General features: G+C 41.6%; 1 protein-coding gene across 1 annotated transcript in view; it reads right to left on the bottom strand.

Moving 5' to 3' along the window:
* The window catches only part of cacna2d1a (calcium channel, voltage-dependent, alpha 2/delta subunit 1a), a gene marked incomplete at its 3' end in the record, with an annotated part of 144815 nt that overhangs the window by 23351 nt on the left and 105323 nt on the right, over nt 1-16141 (bottom strand). Inside the window, exons 19-26 of the mRNA XM_080421118.1 lie at nt 15907-15978; nt 15529-15600; nt 15338-15399; nt 12599-12675; nt 8378-8438; nt 8053-8150; nt 2889-2973; nt 419-481 (exon numbers count right to left, since the gene is read on the bottom strand). Of these exons, the coding sequence (XP_080277244.1) occupies nt 419-481; nt 2889-2973; nt 8053-8150; nt 8378-8438; nt 12599-12675; nt 15338-15399; nt 15529-15600; nt 15907-15978 (590 nt within the window). The remainder of the gene's footprint in view (nt 1-418; nt 482-2888; nt 2974-8052; nt 8151-8377; nt 8439-12598; nt 12676-15337; nt 15400-15528; nt 15601-15906; nt 15979-16141) is intronic.

Here is a 16141-nt window from a genome sequence, read left to right as displayed (position 1 = left end):
AACCCTATAGCGTCTCTATTCTGGGACAAACGTGTGGTGAAAATAGACAATCTACAAAAAAAAAACAGGAGGGGACCTAGTACAGAGCCCTGTGGGACTACGTTCAAATTAGTATAGGGTTCAAGTGGTTAAATAAGCTCCCACAAGCGCTCGGGTGGTGCAAGATCAAGACCCCTGTGGGTTCGAATCCACCGTGGTGCATCCTCCCACCAGGATTCCTCCTGGTGGGAGCTCCTCACTGGCAGGTGAGTCAGTAGGATACAACAGCAGACGTGACAACACAGAAATGTGTGTGCGGAGGAATTAATTGGCATAATGACTAAATTGGGGAGTAAAAGGGGGTAAAAAAAGGGGGTAAAAAATAATTGGCTACTCTAAACCAAAATAAAAAATACGCTTCCTTATCATCAGTTCGTACCTTTTGGGCCAGATCCGTGTGATCCCTCCATCAGTGGCGACAAATCTGGCCACGATGCCATGCCTAAAAGGCAGAGAAGATAAGGTCATATGAACAGTGATGGTAGAAGTACACACAGGTTTGTTACTTAAGTAAAAGTATCAATACCCTATTGTAGAAATAGTGTGTTACAAGTACAAGTTAGGTATTCAAAATTTACTTGAGTAAAAGTACAAAAGCATTGGCATCAAAATGTATTAAGTTTTCAAATGTATAAAACTTATACAAATCCTGAACATAGCAGATCTACAAGCTTGTAGATAGGCTATTTTCAAATTGCCAAAGTTATTTTCAAATTGCCAAAGTATATAGGTCTGAAGTAGTTTTGTAATAATAATCAAAATCAACTAAGTAACTAAAGTTTTCAAATAATTATATTGGAGTAAAAGTACAATAATTGTACTTTGAGATGTACTGTTGTGGAGTAGAAGTAAAATTATTGAAAATGGGTACTCCAGTAAAGTAAAAAATACCTCAAAAGTGTACTTAAGTGCAGTACTTGAGTAAATGTACTTATTAGTTACATTCCACCACTGCATAAAACATACCACTACACACACTATGGAACGGTCTTTTACGCCGGGGTGACATTTACTAGTCCTTCCAAAATAGCTTAACCATCTGTGTCCGATTTATCCTCTTTAGACATTCATTACCAAATACCGAGTAACGAGTGATCGAGGCCACATTTCAATTTGTCCCCTTGTACCGCAAAAAACACCACCGAAAGTCTGTATGAGCCAATAGCGTCGCACTGTAAGGGCACGGTCACACCGCACTTTTATTTTACCTATGGGGCGGAATCTGTTAACGCAAATGCGTGGATTCGCAAGAAAGATGCGCAAGACCATGAATCCACGCACTTGCATTGACAAAGCATTGGCAGATTCCGCCCCATAGGTAAAATAAAAGTGCGGTGTGACCGTGCCCTAAGATGTTTTCTTGTTATGGTTCAGTTTGTCCTTCAGGCAGCTACAGTATAACTATGATCCCTGCCCTGTGCTCGAGGCAGAACTACCGTACCACTGACATGAGTGTTAATGTACTTCCGACCATGATATCATGTATATAAAGCATATTGTCTCGACTCCTATTGAAAATATTGTAGTACTTTTACTTTTGGTACTTTAAAGGAGAATTCCAGTCATTTTAGATGTTTGCTTTGATGTGTCGCTAATCACTCACCAACATACAAAGGGCCGTTGAATTTTTTCAGAGAAGCCCCTGTTGTCCATTGTGGAGACCCCTTCCACAGCTCCAAAGTTTTTTTTTCCACTAATCCTCATTATGCAGTGTACTGACACTCAAACATGCACTGAATGTCCCTTATGAGCTGCCGTTCATGCAGAACGACACTGCATAATGAGGATTAGTGGAAAAAAAACGAGCTTTGGAGCTGCTAAAATAGGCGATTTTTGTTTATCCGCATTACTCCATTATGCCAGTGGAAGGGGTCTCCACAATGGACAACAGGGGCTTCTCTGGAAAACGGCCCTTTGTATGTTGGTGAGTGATTAGCGACACATCAAAGCAAACATCTAAAATGACTGGAATTCTCCTTTAAGTACATTTTGATGCCAATACTTTTGTACTTTTACTCAAGTAAATTTTGAATTCTGGACAGAGTATTTCAGTATCGGTACTTTTACTTGGGTAAATTATTTGAGCACTTTTTCCACCACTGATTTATAGTGAAAGTAATGTGTGTTTCCTGTTTTCCTTTGTCTTGTCTCGCCAGTCCTGTGTGAGCTGAAAAGGTGTTACCTGAGGTCTGTGCCGGCTCATGTGTAATTGCCTTAATTTATTCCTAGTCGTTTATTTTCCCTAGCGTTCCTTGTGCAATCCTTGTGTATTTACTCCCCGGTGCTCCTGGCGTTCCTCAGTCTTTGTCTCAATAAACTGTTCTGAGACAAGTATCGACTCTGCGTCTCTCGTCTCGTGTTTTTGGCAGTGGTGGAAAAAGTACTCAAATGTTTTACTTAAGTAAAAGTACAAAAGTATTGGTATGAAAATGTACTTAAAGTACCAATAGTAAAAGTACTAAAATGTTTGAAAATAGCAGATGTACAAGCTCACAACGCGTCGCGATGCGACGCGTTGAGCTTGTAGATCAGCTATTTTCAAATAGCCTAGGTATATAATAGGGCTAAAGTGGTTAATGTATATTTTATAATGTAATACTTTATATCTGCAAAGTAACTAGTAACTATAGTTTTCAAATAATTGTAGTGGAGTAAAAGTACAATATTTGTCTCTGAGATGTAGTGGAGTAGAAGTAAAAGTATAGACAATTGGAAATACTCCAGTAAAGAAAAATTACCTCAGAATTGTACTTAAGTACAGTACTTGAGTAAATGTACTTAGTTACTTTACACCACTGGTTTTTGGCAAACCTCCTGACGCACACGCGACAGATTTGTGCTCGACTTACTGCATTTCGGTGTCCTTCCAGGTCTTGATCAGCTCATTGGTGATGCCAGCATCCAACAACAGCCTGTTGACCAGATCCACGTCACCTGAACGGGGGAGAAGAAGAAGAAACACATGACTTTGATCACAACGGTTCTCATTCCTAATGACTCAAATCTGATCTTCAGGACGGGCTGTCCACGCTGTTATTTGCAAGGGATCAGATCAGATGCATGCATTCAGAAACGGTCGGCCTGTACATGCATTGGTTGCTGTGGTAACGAATGAGTAATGCTTAACTTAGAGGTCAAGTGATACTGTCGAAGACAAAGTATACATCAGGCCATTCTTTAGAAATAAGATCATTAGATTTCAAACCACAAAGGCATGTGGTTCAAATCTGATGTTTATTTTTTAATTTTTGTCTTTTTTTTTACAAAATATATTAAGCTAGAAAGCTACAAAACAACCAAACTCGTGTTGCTTAACCATTTCCCCTCCACTTCTCTCACCCAACAATTCCTGCTTGTAATGGGAGAAACGAATTATTTCTGTCAGACAGTTCTGTGTGAACCCCAGGCTTTATATTTTCCTTTTAAAAATAGTAAAGGAAAGCACATTGAATTGCCTTGTTGATGAAATGAGCTATGCCAGGGGTCTGTTCTTTTCAGACCAAGGACCCCTTGGTCTCCAGCTGGGAGAGAGATGAAGCAGGGAACCCCCCCCCCCCCCCCACTACACACCTACAATTGTGTTGCATATTAAACTTTTTCATAGACTTCATAGATAGCTTCATAGACTTGACAGCACTGTCATCAGCGTTCATGTTTGTTTGTTTACATCATGTTAATGTGTATTTTCAGACATTTAACTAATTGAACCCTCAATACTAAGCAAACTTGACCGTTGGCTCTGTACTTGGTCTGCTCTTTTTTTCCCTCTACACCAACCCTCTTCGCGCATATCACACAAAGATTTGGCGGCCCCCCTGTTGTAACTCTGAGGAACCCCTAGGGGTCCCAGACCCCCTGTTGAAGACCCATGTGCTATACAAATAAAATGGCCTTAAACGTTTCTCACTTTTCAGACGCATTGCTTGAAGACGAGCGAGTTGATCAACACTTCAACAGCGACTCGATCTGCGATAGATATGCTGTGTCGCTTTGTATCTTTGTATCATTGTATCTGTGTCGCTTTATATCTTTGTATCTTTGTAGCTGCCAGTGTGGACGGAGCATCAGAGTCCGGGCAGCTGGTCCGTGTCTCAGGGACAGTAGTCCTCACAGTGAGTCATCTCTCTAATGTGGACTGTTTGTTGTTTCAGACACTGACCAAGATGTCTGCTATGAGCCAGACACGTTTTAATGGGACATACGAGACAGTTATTAGCAGGGGGACGCGATCGGGAAGGAAGGGCCGACCAGATGGGAGAGGCGACAAGTTGAAGGGGAGAAGGACAGGAGTGGACAACGTGAGTGGAAAGAAAGAAAGAAAGGGAGTTGGTGGGCGTGTGTGAGTGTGTGGGGGGGGGGGGACAATTAAATATTGTAAAAGTTGTATTCCAGACAATGACTCATCATGTCTCAGCTCACGGCATCATGGACATTGTAATATAATCTCAGGAGTTCTCATCATGTGTACCTTTACCCAAGAGCTGAAACATGAGGAGTCTCAACGCAACGTTAATAAAGGCTACACTAGCCGTGCCTCTAAGCCAAGGTGTGTGCATGCGGGTGTGAATTAACCGTGTACTGACTTCTATATCAGTGATTCTCAAACCTTTTAATTTCAAGGAACCCAGTTTGATATGCATTAGGCCACCAACACCACCACTTAATAAAAAAAAATTACTCTGGGACCCCAAACTACACCATAAAAACCCCAGTTTTAATTTAACTCTGAGAGGGTACAAATGGTTCCATTTGTACCCTCTCAGAGTTACAGGCCCGTATAAGTGTCGATTTGGACCCCTGGTGGTCCCTGGACCTGACGTTGAGAATTTCTGTAAATTTTTTGGGGGGGACCGTCCGAGGCTAATGTCGCGCGCTCACCGCCACGGGTCCGAGAGAACGCCGCCGATCAAAAGACGCTCGCTTCTTTATCCCCCTCCCCCCCTCTCTCCTCTGCGCGCCCCGCCACTTTGAACTCCTCAACAACCCGCTTCAGTCCATTAACATCGCGGGCCCGGTACTCCCCCCACTCCCCCCCCGCACCCCTTCCCCCTCCCCCACAAACCTCGCTTTACGACACACCACACACACATCAGAGAAAACAGCTGGTGTAACACTTTATTTGGACGCCCCGCCACCACCTCCCCCCCCCACCCCCCACACCCCCTCCAATGGTTTTCATTAGGGCTCCTTTATTGAAGGCAGCCCAGGAATTCCTAAATGTATTTCAACTTCTTCAGCCACTGCAGTGGCTTTTAACCCATTCAGACCGGGGAAAGCATCGGTCATTTTGGATTTGAACCACTTTAACCGTTATTTTATACGTTGGCTATTCAAAAAATGGTGTGCTTGTAGATCTGCTATTTTTTGAAAAATCATGATTTTTTTTTTTAAGCGAACATTTGTAACTCAAATCTTTGCTTCTGGGGGGGTCCCTGGAACAAACATTTTTGAGATTGGGGTCCACAGCCAAATACCGTGGATTGGGGGTCCTTGACATGAAGAGATTGAGAACCACTGACATAGAAACATTTTCATTTTCAGAAAACTGTTAGGATTTAGAAGACATTTGTAGAATCGGCCTCAGGTCTTAATGGGTTAAACAAGTAAAGCGTGTAACAGTGCTCCCCACGGACGCTGTGTGTTCCATCGTGTTGTCTATCGCTGGTGTCTCTTTCTGAGGACAAACTCCGAACCCCCCCCCAAAAAAAATAATCATTTAAACAAAGGATAAATTGAACTAATATTACACGGGGGATGGTGTGGGGCATTGTTTAGTTTTTTTGTTGTTGTTTTTAACACAGAACCAAACTAAATTGGGACAAATAAAAGGCTCTCTTTTGTAAATTGTCACAGACCGTTTCTGTCCAAAACAGTTACTTTTCAGGAAATAGAAAAAAAAAGAACCTCTGTTCCAAAGGATCCAATGTAGTTGTTGTTTAGTCACAAAGCTCTTGTTAATACAAGAGCTTTGTATACTACTTTGTATATACTTATAAAAACCACAGACAGACGTAACCACTTTCGACCTGGCCTCCCTATTTTGGGGCATGTCGTTATAGGCAATTTTCAAGATTTTATATATATTTTTGTATAAAATAGGGCATTCATTTATGAAAAGTGTCAAAACATGGATGTGACTATCATGCAGTGGTGGAAGAAGTACTCACATTTTGAACTAAAAGTACCAATACCACATTGTAGAAATACTCTGATACAAGTAAAAGTCCGGAATTCAAACTTTACTTGAGCAAAAGTACAAAAGTATTCGCACTAAAATATACTTCAGTAATGAATGTAAAAGTACTCATTTTGCTGAATGTCCCATTTCACAAGTTTCCAAACTTATAAAATAGCAGATCTACAAGCTCACAACGCGTGGCAAAGCGGCGCGTTGTGAGCTTGTAGATCGGCTATTTTCAAATAGCCTAAGTATGTGTAAGGCTGAAGTGGTTAATGCATGTTTTACAATAATAATTATAAGCTACAAAGTAACTAGTAACTAAAGTTTTCAAATAATTGTAGTCTAAGTCTAAGTAAAAGTATAATATTTGCCTCTGAGATGTAGTGGAGTAAAGTAAAAGTATAGACATACGTAAAGTAAAATATCCTCAAATTTGTACTTAAGTACAGTACTTGAGTAAATGTACTTAGTTACTTTCCACCACTGCATGTCACTAAATTAAAAGGCGTGTGTGGTGGGGCCGGGGTGTGTGGGAGGGGTGGGTTGGGGTGGGGCGGGGTGGTGCGGGGACCCTGAGTCAAGTCATGCAAATCAACGAGCGAATGCGAGAAATGGCCGAGGATGTTAATGCGTTGGTCAGATGTTTTGGGAGAAGGTCGATTGGCCCCTGATTTGTGTTTTATTGCTGCACTCGCGCTCTCGGCCTTGACGTGTCCTGCTCTTTCTCACAAACACACAGTAATTGGATGAGGTCGAGCGGCTGTAGGTGGGGTGTGGACGGTATATTACTGGTGAGTCGTATGTGTGTGTGTGTGTGTGTGTGTGTGTGTGTGTGTGTGTGTCACACGGCTAAGCCGATGTGCCTCACACATGTGCACCCAGGCGTGTGATGGTCAGACTTTTAGAGTTAGCATCAAATGGGGTAACACGAACGTAGGGGTTCCATAGTACAAAGCCTTCCCTTGGTCATGAACACCGCACAAGCGCACCAGACCTGAGCTTCACTAAAGCAAAAAGGGGGGACGTTTGGGAATAGGTTCAGCTGGCCCTCGTCCATTTAAATGTTCAATATACACCCGAATGCCAAGCCAGATGGGCTCGATTCATTCATGTCTACATACTGTAGCCGATACTGTAACGCTTAACGGCTCTTTGAGATGTAAATAGGAGCCTGTAGCGTGAGCCAGATCCAATTGTGCCACTGAATATAACTAAGGTGCCGCGTAAAACCAGAGAAAGACTATCAACCTTGTATGTCCAAAACCGTTCAGGAAATGGAAAAATAACCTGTGTTCCAATGTAGTTATTCAATATTTATAAAACCCACAGACTTTAGTCTTTACCACTTGAACCTAGCTACTTTTTTTTTTTTTGTGTGTGATATTTTTGGGGCTATTTCTGCCTTTATTGACAGATATACAGTAGACTGACAGGAAATGTGGAGAGGGATGGGGGTGGGGGGGGGGGGGGGTGACAAGCAGCAAAGGTCATCGGGATCGGGATTCAAACCCACGACACACTGTCAGGCTGGATTAGCCGTCTAGGTGCCCAGACGGCTACGCCAGCCGTCCGGGCCAAACCTGGCATCTTCTAAGTGAAAATGTTCAAAAACAGTAAAGAACAAGAAAGCTCAGAAAATGTTGCATCTGAGCTTTTGTGTGACACTCTGATAGGACAAAGTATAAAAAAAGATAGAAAATATGCAATTTGGAGACACAAGATTTACGACAGAGAAGATTTGTTTCTCCCATGGACATCACAAAGGTATGGCATTTGCACTGTGATAATTACAGTGAGAATGGGGTTGCGTGTAGAGTTGTTTTGATACTCACACTGTGGGTTGTTTGGCGTCTTTCTGTCAATGTAATCGTTGAATTCAATTAAGAACTCTGTGTTATTCCTCACTATGTCCAGGTCGCTGCAGTACTCCCTACGGAAACAAAACAAAATAAACACATACAATACTGTTTTTGACAAAATATAAACAGTTTTAGTTGAATTATTTGTTCATTTATTTTTGCATTGATCGGTCTAGCAGTGTAAGAGAGTAGCACCTGACACACAGACAGTCACACACCTTTAATTCGACAATTAACCTCTTGCAAAGACATGCATCCAAAATACTTTATCATTTAAAATAATTAAATATCGTCCTACCTTGGTGCAATGAAGGTATAGCCATATTCATCAAACTTGTCCACCTGAAGGCTTTCAGAAACTGCCGAAAAAAATAAAGAGCTATAAATATTCCTGCGCATTAAAACATCCATTTGCAAATCACAGTTTGCAGATGATAAGATGCTCCATTGTGCAGAATAGACAATACCTGTTGAACACAATACAACTAATACCAATACAACGCAAAACAAACAAATCAACTGCCATTGAATTAGCAAAGAACAACAACCAACCACTAGAGCCTGTAGTCGTACATACGTACACCTCCACAGATTCTTAATTTTTTTATTCAAATTAAATTAATAAGATTACTGTGCCAGTTTAGGCCCTTTCAACCTGGTGTCACTAAACAAATAAAAATAAATAACCTCAGAACGTGTGAATATGTGTTGTGACCTTGTAGATCATCTATTTTAGCGCTTTTCTTCTATTTTTGTCAAAGCCATTTCACAAAGGAGGTCCACAATCAAAGGCTATTTGGGGGTCCTCGTCCACGCACATGTTTTGTAACACCTGCCTTAAGTCACATGATAATGTAGTGCTTGTGTCTATAATCAATCGATTTTGTATCATGGTGTATTTCTGCTGTGCACAGTACGCAACAAACTTAAAACACAATATGACACAAATAACATCACTTGATAGGTACAATACAGAAGACAAAATAATCAATATATTAACAGATTTTACATGTACTGTACTGTGCACGGGTTGTGTGCAGTTTCTACTTCAAAGAATGTGGTAAAACAGAATGTGGCCTTGAATAAATAAGCTGGAAATCAGGTATGACTGACAAAGGGCCAATGCTGTGGTAGAGACATTGCTAAGAATGCTGGGTAACAACAGGACACAGGAGGACACCGGCTCAAGAACATAGGGAGAGAAACATGGAGAAAACAAAAGAAAATACTTGCCATCTTTCCCTGGAGTGGAATAAAAAAATCCCAGCAGAGAGAGAGTGAGCGAAGGAGTTTCATCCCCGGGGAGGAGGTAAAGACGAGAGGGAAGAAAAGGAAAAGGAAATAGAGACAGGGTAAAACCACAGGGGTCAAAGGTCACACAATATTTTATTCACAGAGCGAGTCCTGAATAGAAATATTGCAGCGCAGACAATAGGTTTCCATGCCCAAAGGCGACAAGGCGTCATCAGCGCAGGACGAGGGGCTTTAAATGTGGTCGCGGGAATTCACATTTCTCACATCGCATTTTAGTTTTTACGTTTCAACTGCTTTAAGCTCTAGTATCAGCGTCCTCTCTGTGATAAATCCACAGGGTTATTAAACATGAGTGATGTATTCATATGGTAATACGGGGGAAATAATCCGTGCAATATTAACCATGGCTCGGCGAGACATAACCTTGGAGAGGCTTTGATATTTTCCAAAGCACATCGCTCTGACAGCTGATTATACTGTACAGTCAAATGTTTCATGACGGTAGGGACTACTTCTTGTCTGCTTTGGTGGGCCAAGATTGGAAAATAATTGCATCCATGTGCATTTCCTTTGTTGTGCGGTCACTACTCGCTAATCCGACAAAATATCTAATAATGATGGATCGCAGGCTGAGTGGAGGGGTGGCGAGTGTACACATTTTCTGCACTTTCGCACGCCTTCTCCTCTCGACGACAGTGACGTCGCCTCCCTTTGCGAGCGTCGAGGAATGTGAATTACTGCATGAACGTGACAGACAAGACTAGCAGAGTACAGACTTAAAATTAACCAATGTTTCAAAGATAGCTAAAAATAGCCGATCTACGAGCTCTACAAAGTGATCGGCTATTTTTGCCATTCATAGAGCGACAAACTATATAAGGCTTGAGTGTTATCAAGAGTTATTTGATTCAAGATTGATTCAAGGGATTTAATCAATCAGATATATGACGGAATGCAAACATCAATTAATCTGACAAGGAATGGTCAAATATGCAAAAAAGAAAACCTCCCCAAAATACAAACAATCAATCAAAACATGACAAGACACATCGGAGAGAAATGGAAGATACGATTCATAGACACACAGAAGGAAAAAGAGAGAGTGATGCTCAGGTGGGTGAGGGATCATCATTAAGGATGTTTTACAAGCTCAAAATGACTCAATAAAAGGAGAAAATAAATCAAAGGGAAGAAAGGCAGCCAGTCACGGTTGTTTTGGTTGCAGACTCATAGCTTTCTCTTTTATGGTTTCACCTTAAAATCATGCAAACATCCTCCCCTCTGTTCTCTGTGGTTTAATGCCAAAACCACATCTGAGTGCCATCACAAGAACAGGTGGGGGTTCAGTACACGCATACACACGTGCGAGTGTGCGCACACGCGCAGACACACACACACACACACACACACACACACACTTCCGAGACATTCAGCTGTTTTGGGGGGCGTATTGCATGCGAAGCAGTCCTCGTGTTAGCAGACATCGACTTGAATCAGCGCGGTCTAATAGTCATTATTAGTAATCAGAACCCACAGAATGAATAAACAAAAAGCAACAAAAGACGCTCGTTGTTTTGTGACTCGCAGGTGTGTGAGTTGGCAGGCGGACTCGTCACACTGAACAGCGTTTCACTGTTGTTGACGCATAGCGATGACGTCACATCCTAACCAGCTTCCACACCCGCAAAAAATCCCGAGTGTTCGTTTTAACTCTGAGAGTGTAAAAACCTGACCGTTTTGGGGTCTGTTTTTTAAACTCTCAGAGTTAGTTAGAAACGCTCGGGATTTTGTACCTTCTAGCATTTGGCAGCAGTGTGAGGAGGAAAAAGACAGTCAGGGATTTACACGAGTAAACCACAGGAGGAGAATACTTGCCCAAAAACGCTGCAGGGATCCGACACACCGGGAAAGGTCAAGAGTTCAGGAGGGCAGGAGGAGTTAGGAGGGAAAAAAGGAAGGGAGAGGAGAGGACAGGAGAGGAGAGGAGAGGAGAGGAGAGGAGAGGAGAGGAGAGGAGAGGAAGCCAACAGGGTCACACAATATTTTATTCAAATTTGAATAAGAATATTGTAACTTGAAAAAGTTACGTAAATGTACAGTAAACAACAACAAGGGAGTGTGTGTGTGTGTGTGTGTGTGTGTGTGTGTGTGTGTGTGTGTGTGTGTGTGTGTGCGCGCGCGCATGCACGTGCGCATGCACGTGCGTGTGTGTGTGTTCCCTTGCAGTCATGAGTGCATGTTCAGCAGGTAAACAACAGTAATGTACACTGGAGTACATGTTCGTCCTTGCATCCATTCATCCATCCCTCCACTGTTTCCGTCCCAAAGCCACATGAAGCTACAGCGCTGTACACAGTGCAAGCACACACACGCACACACACACGTCTTGATGACAGAGTGCATGTTGTACAGACCCAGGGAGACACACTAGAGACATTAAAGGACAGAGGGAGACAGACCCTGACCAGGGAGGAACATATCTTAATGCCATAAACCTCCCCTCTGAGCAACGCCATGAGTCAATGACATCTTTTACAAGTGGGAAACGCTCGGAGACGACACAAGTGCACATATGGAACCTCTGATCCGCTAAGAAGACCCCAGATAGGATGCACAAGAGGGACTACTCGCACGCACGTACATAGAGACACACACCCTCAACACACAGGCACGCACACGCACACGCACACACACACACACACACACACACACACACACACACACACACACACACACACAGCGAGGAAGCTATAAATGAATTGATTAATATTGTATGTGTGAAACTGGAGCCTCTAAGAGTCGGGTTGTCTGGCAACACAACTTCAGGACCACAACTAAGGGGGCTGTTACCATGGTGATATAAGAGACAAGGGCAAGAGGGGGTGCTGTGTGCGTGTGTGTGTGTGTGTGTGTGTGTGTGTGTGTGTGTGTGTGTTATGATTGATAGGAACCACAAGTTTAAGCTCAAGCAGCCCAGCCATATACTGTATGAGTGCATGACTGAGATTGGACAAAATAACAGTCCATCCACTGGCTGTTTATCTAAAACTGTTATTGATTTTTTTTTTAAATGCCAAAGATTGTCGATCTAGAAGGTCACAATTAGTCATAATTCGACATGTTGTGATCTTGTAGATCGGCAATTTTTGCGCAACACAAACTGTACAAATACAAGAGGAAGGTTTGGATTGGCCATTTTGCTCGGATATAAGAGTAAAATAGCCAATCGGCTGAGGAGTTTAAATGGATATAGGATGGTACTTACATCTGGCCTGCGTGATAGTGTCCCCGATCGTGGCTTGGATGTAATGTAGGCTGTAGTTCGGAAGGACCAATGCTAGGCTGAGAAAAAACAACACACACACACACACACACAATGTTATTTTGACCCTTTCATGCAATACTTATTATCTACTGTATTAGGTTTTCTATGCAATACTTTCATCTAATTCTTGTACGGTGTTGAGGGACCTGCCTGTATGCATTTACTGTATATAGTTATATGTCATATTATGAAATATGCATTTGTGACAGGGATTGGTAAAAAGGGAATTTGTCCAACATGAACTTGCACAAATCAAGGAAACAGGTAGGATTCTCTTTTTTTCTGTGGGTATTTTGTTTCATATTACATGTTTAAATCCACTCAATTCAACAAAGTATTAGGCTCACTAAACACTTTTAATTTGTCCTTAAACAAAAAACTGATCTTTGACCGGCTCTTCCTCAGCTGATTTAAGGTTATCAGCATTCAAGTAAGTAATTTGTTAGGGTAGAAACCTTGTATGTCCAAAACTGTTACTTTTCAATTAATGAAAACATTTAAAATGTAAACTTAACCACTTTCACTTAATTAATGATATCATATCTTTTCCCCTAAAAATAGCCAATTGGCTATTCCAGCTACTTTTGTGTGACACTGCAGTATGACAAAGTTGAATTTACGGAAATAAATTACATAAAAGTTGAAATATGGAGATACAAGGTTCCTGCCCGACAGCGACGATATCTCCAACTGTTTTCAGATTTCACGGTATGACACCTCTTCTGAAATCTTACAATCTGCGCTTTCATAAGGAACATTCTATCAGGGCCCCCGTCGGCGCATAATGTGTGTGCTTTCTGTTCATATACGACAAATAAACTAGAAACTTGAACCACATGTTAAAACAAACTACATTGAAACCGTGCCATCCAATGCGCGTACGCAAAAACATACATGCCGCACGGATATAAACACATCATGTTTCAAATCCGCACCCTTTGCGGTGAGAGGAACAGCCCGGGCCACCAATCACAAAATCAACACTGCATAACCAGACTTTAATGTACAACAATACATCATCACAAACATTCCATAAATCCTTTCAACAAGTCCTGTAAAAGCATTTTTGTTTTTTTGCGAGAGGCTCACTTTTCCCCAGAAAATAATGTCCACAAGATGAAAAACAGTGGCCCCTAGTGGCCTTAATAATATTAAAGTCTAAATGTAATACATTTGAAACTTGAGAGTGTACAAATGTAACCAAATGGACCCTTCCCTTGCGCGTCCATTTGGTTACATTTGTTTACTCTCAGAGTTAAAAATAACAGTGAGGATTTTACTGTGACAAGCTGCAGAGGTGTCAGAAAAAATAGCCGATCTACAAGCTCACAACACATCGCATATGCAATGTGTTGTGAGCTTGTAGATCGGCTATTTAGATTTTTCTTTTTTATAAAAATAAATAAATACAAATGTAAAAAAAAAAAAAAAAATCAAATTGCCTGTAACGTCATACCCAAAATAGGGAGGCCAGTTTTAAAGGGATTAATGAATGTAAAAAACATTCAGAGGTGAAGGAAATAATTAAAAACCTGAATTGAATGAAGTTAAATCCAAAAGCTTAGGGGGTGGCATGGTGGCAAATGAAGCCCCTGGCTGAGTGGCTGAGCTGTGCCTGGATATTGTCATGAACGTTTGACCTCGTTATGAAGGGTTCCGGTTCTGTTCTGGAGTGGTCCTGAGCAACTTAAGCCAAAACCTTCCCAAGTGGGCCAACGGATTACACTGTAGCATCTGGGCTTTTTCCGAGTTCTTACACAACTTTGCCTGGGTTGCTAGAATAATAATATCCCTCTAAAGCCGCAGTCCGTAGGTTTTATGTCCTATCCGAGAATTGAACCCGGATGTCCCGCATGCATGGGAGAAAAACATCTGTACGGCTCAGTTAAGATGGAATCCCTGCTTCAGCCTAGGGGAGATATTGCGCTTATGAGCTTCAGGCAGTCCTTGTCAACCGGCAGGTGTCCTAGCCGACACCAGGGGTCTTGATGTCTCAGTGGAAGAGTAGCGAGACCACCTCCAACCACAGTTATTAGAGTTGTGATCAATTCTAGTTTCACATTTTTCAGTTTAGTGTTTGATTTCGGTTTAGTTTTAGCTAGTCTTACAAGTACATAAGTAGTTTTAGTTTTAGTTGCTGGTCTTGCATTGTTCAGAGATGTTATTTAGTTTTTCTTTGTTAAATTTCAGTTAACCAATTTACTTGTTTCAACTTCCAACCACTGCATGTGTACTAGTTACTGTATATTGTATTAACATACACTTACCATATAGATTAGTTCAAATGATGTTTTATTCATTAAAATAAGTTCTGTATTGCAGCTTTTAAGTGATAGTTCACCCAAAACCTTTTTTTTTTAAATCCTATCGATTAAGTCACCCCATGGAGACTTGAATTCATAGTTTTTTTTTACTTTTTGTCACATTCCTAAGCCAATAAATTGATGACCAGCCGACCGGCAGGCAGCGGTTCCGGTAGGAGACACAAAGGAGACTCTTTGTGTCTTCTACCGGAACCGCTGCCGGTCATCAAATTATTGGCTTATAGGAATGCAACAAAAACAAAACAATATCTATGAATTCAACTCTCCATGGGGTGACTTAATCGATAGAAAAAATACATTTTGGGGGTGAACTAACCCTTTAAACATATTCAGAAGACGGGGACATCACACCTACCTGTAGTCTGTTCCACTCACTGGTGCATAAGTGTACGTCCTATGACCTCGGTCAATGTGGCGCTACGGAGACAAAGACACAGCCCATTGGTTGAGGAATAACACACACACACACACACACACACGCAGAGCGTTTAGCCAAGGTTTCACAGATGTTGCTATCTCCATCATGATCTTCCATTATGGCCTTACCTCATCCTGGGATTTGAGCAGAGTGTTGACGGTGTGGTTTCCTTTCAGCCCGTCAATCATCTTCCTCCTTATCTGTCGTGCAAGTTCAACAAAACAAACACAAGACAAGTCAAACCACATTCATATTTTAATGAACTAACTGGCTCTAAGTTGACTTTATTAAGGCCAGCGGTTCCCAAAGTCCGTGCCAAGGACCACCAAATAGCCATAGCATCTAGCTGCACCCTATTGTGAAACGGCTTACAAGAAAGAAAGAAAGAATTAAAGAAATACTGAGAAAATAGCGAAAACTGCAGATGCAACGCATTGTTAGCTTCTAGATCAGCTATGTTCTCTATTTATAATTTGTATTAATAATCTTCCACCACTGATACTGACCAGTACTTTGACCTCATCCTCCAACTCAGCGTCCAGAAAGTCCAGAGTTACAGGCTCTTGGAACTTGCGATTCTACATGGAAAAGGAAAATGATGGTTAGCACAAGTTAGCACAAGTTAGCAACCATTTCATCGTGATAATACCACAGAGGATGCAAGACGTAGGCGCTGGTATTTTGGGGAAAAATGGACATCAAACATTTTCATGTCAAGGACCCCGCAAAATGATATGTATT

This window comes from Gymnoscopelus braueri (assembly GCF_963280865.1).
Source record: "Gymnoscopelus braueri genome assembly, chromosome: 23".
In the NCBI taxonomy this organism is placed as follows: Eukaryota; Metazoa; Chordata; class Actinopteri; order Myctophiformes; family Myctophidae; genus Gymnoscopelus; species Gymnoscopelus braueri.
Note: the sequence above shows the minus strand (reverse complement) of the source record. Positions and strands in the feature narration are given on the sequence as shown.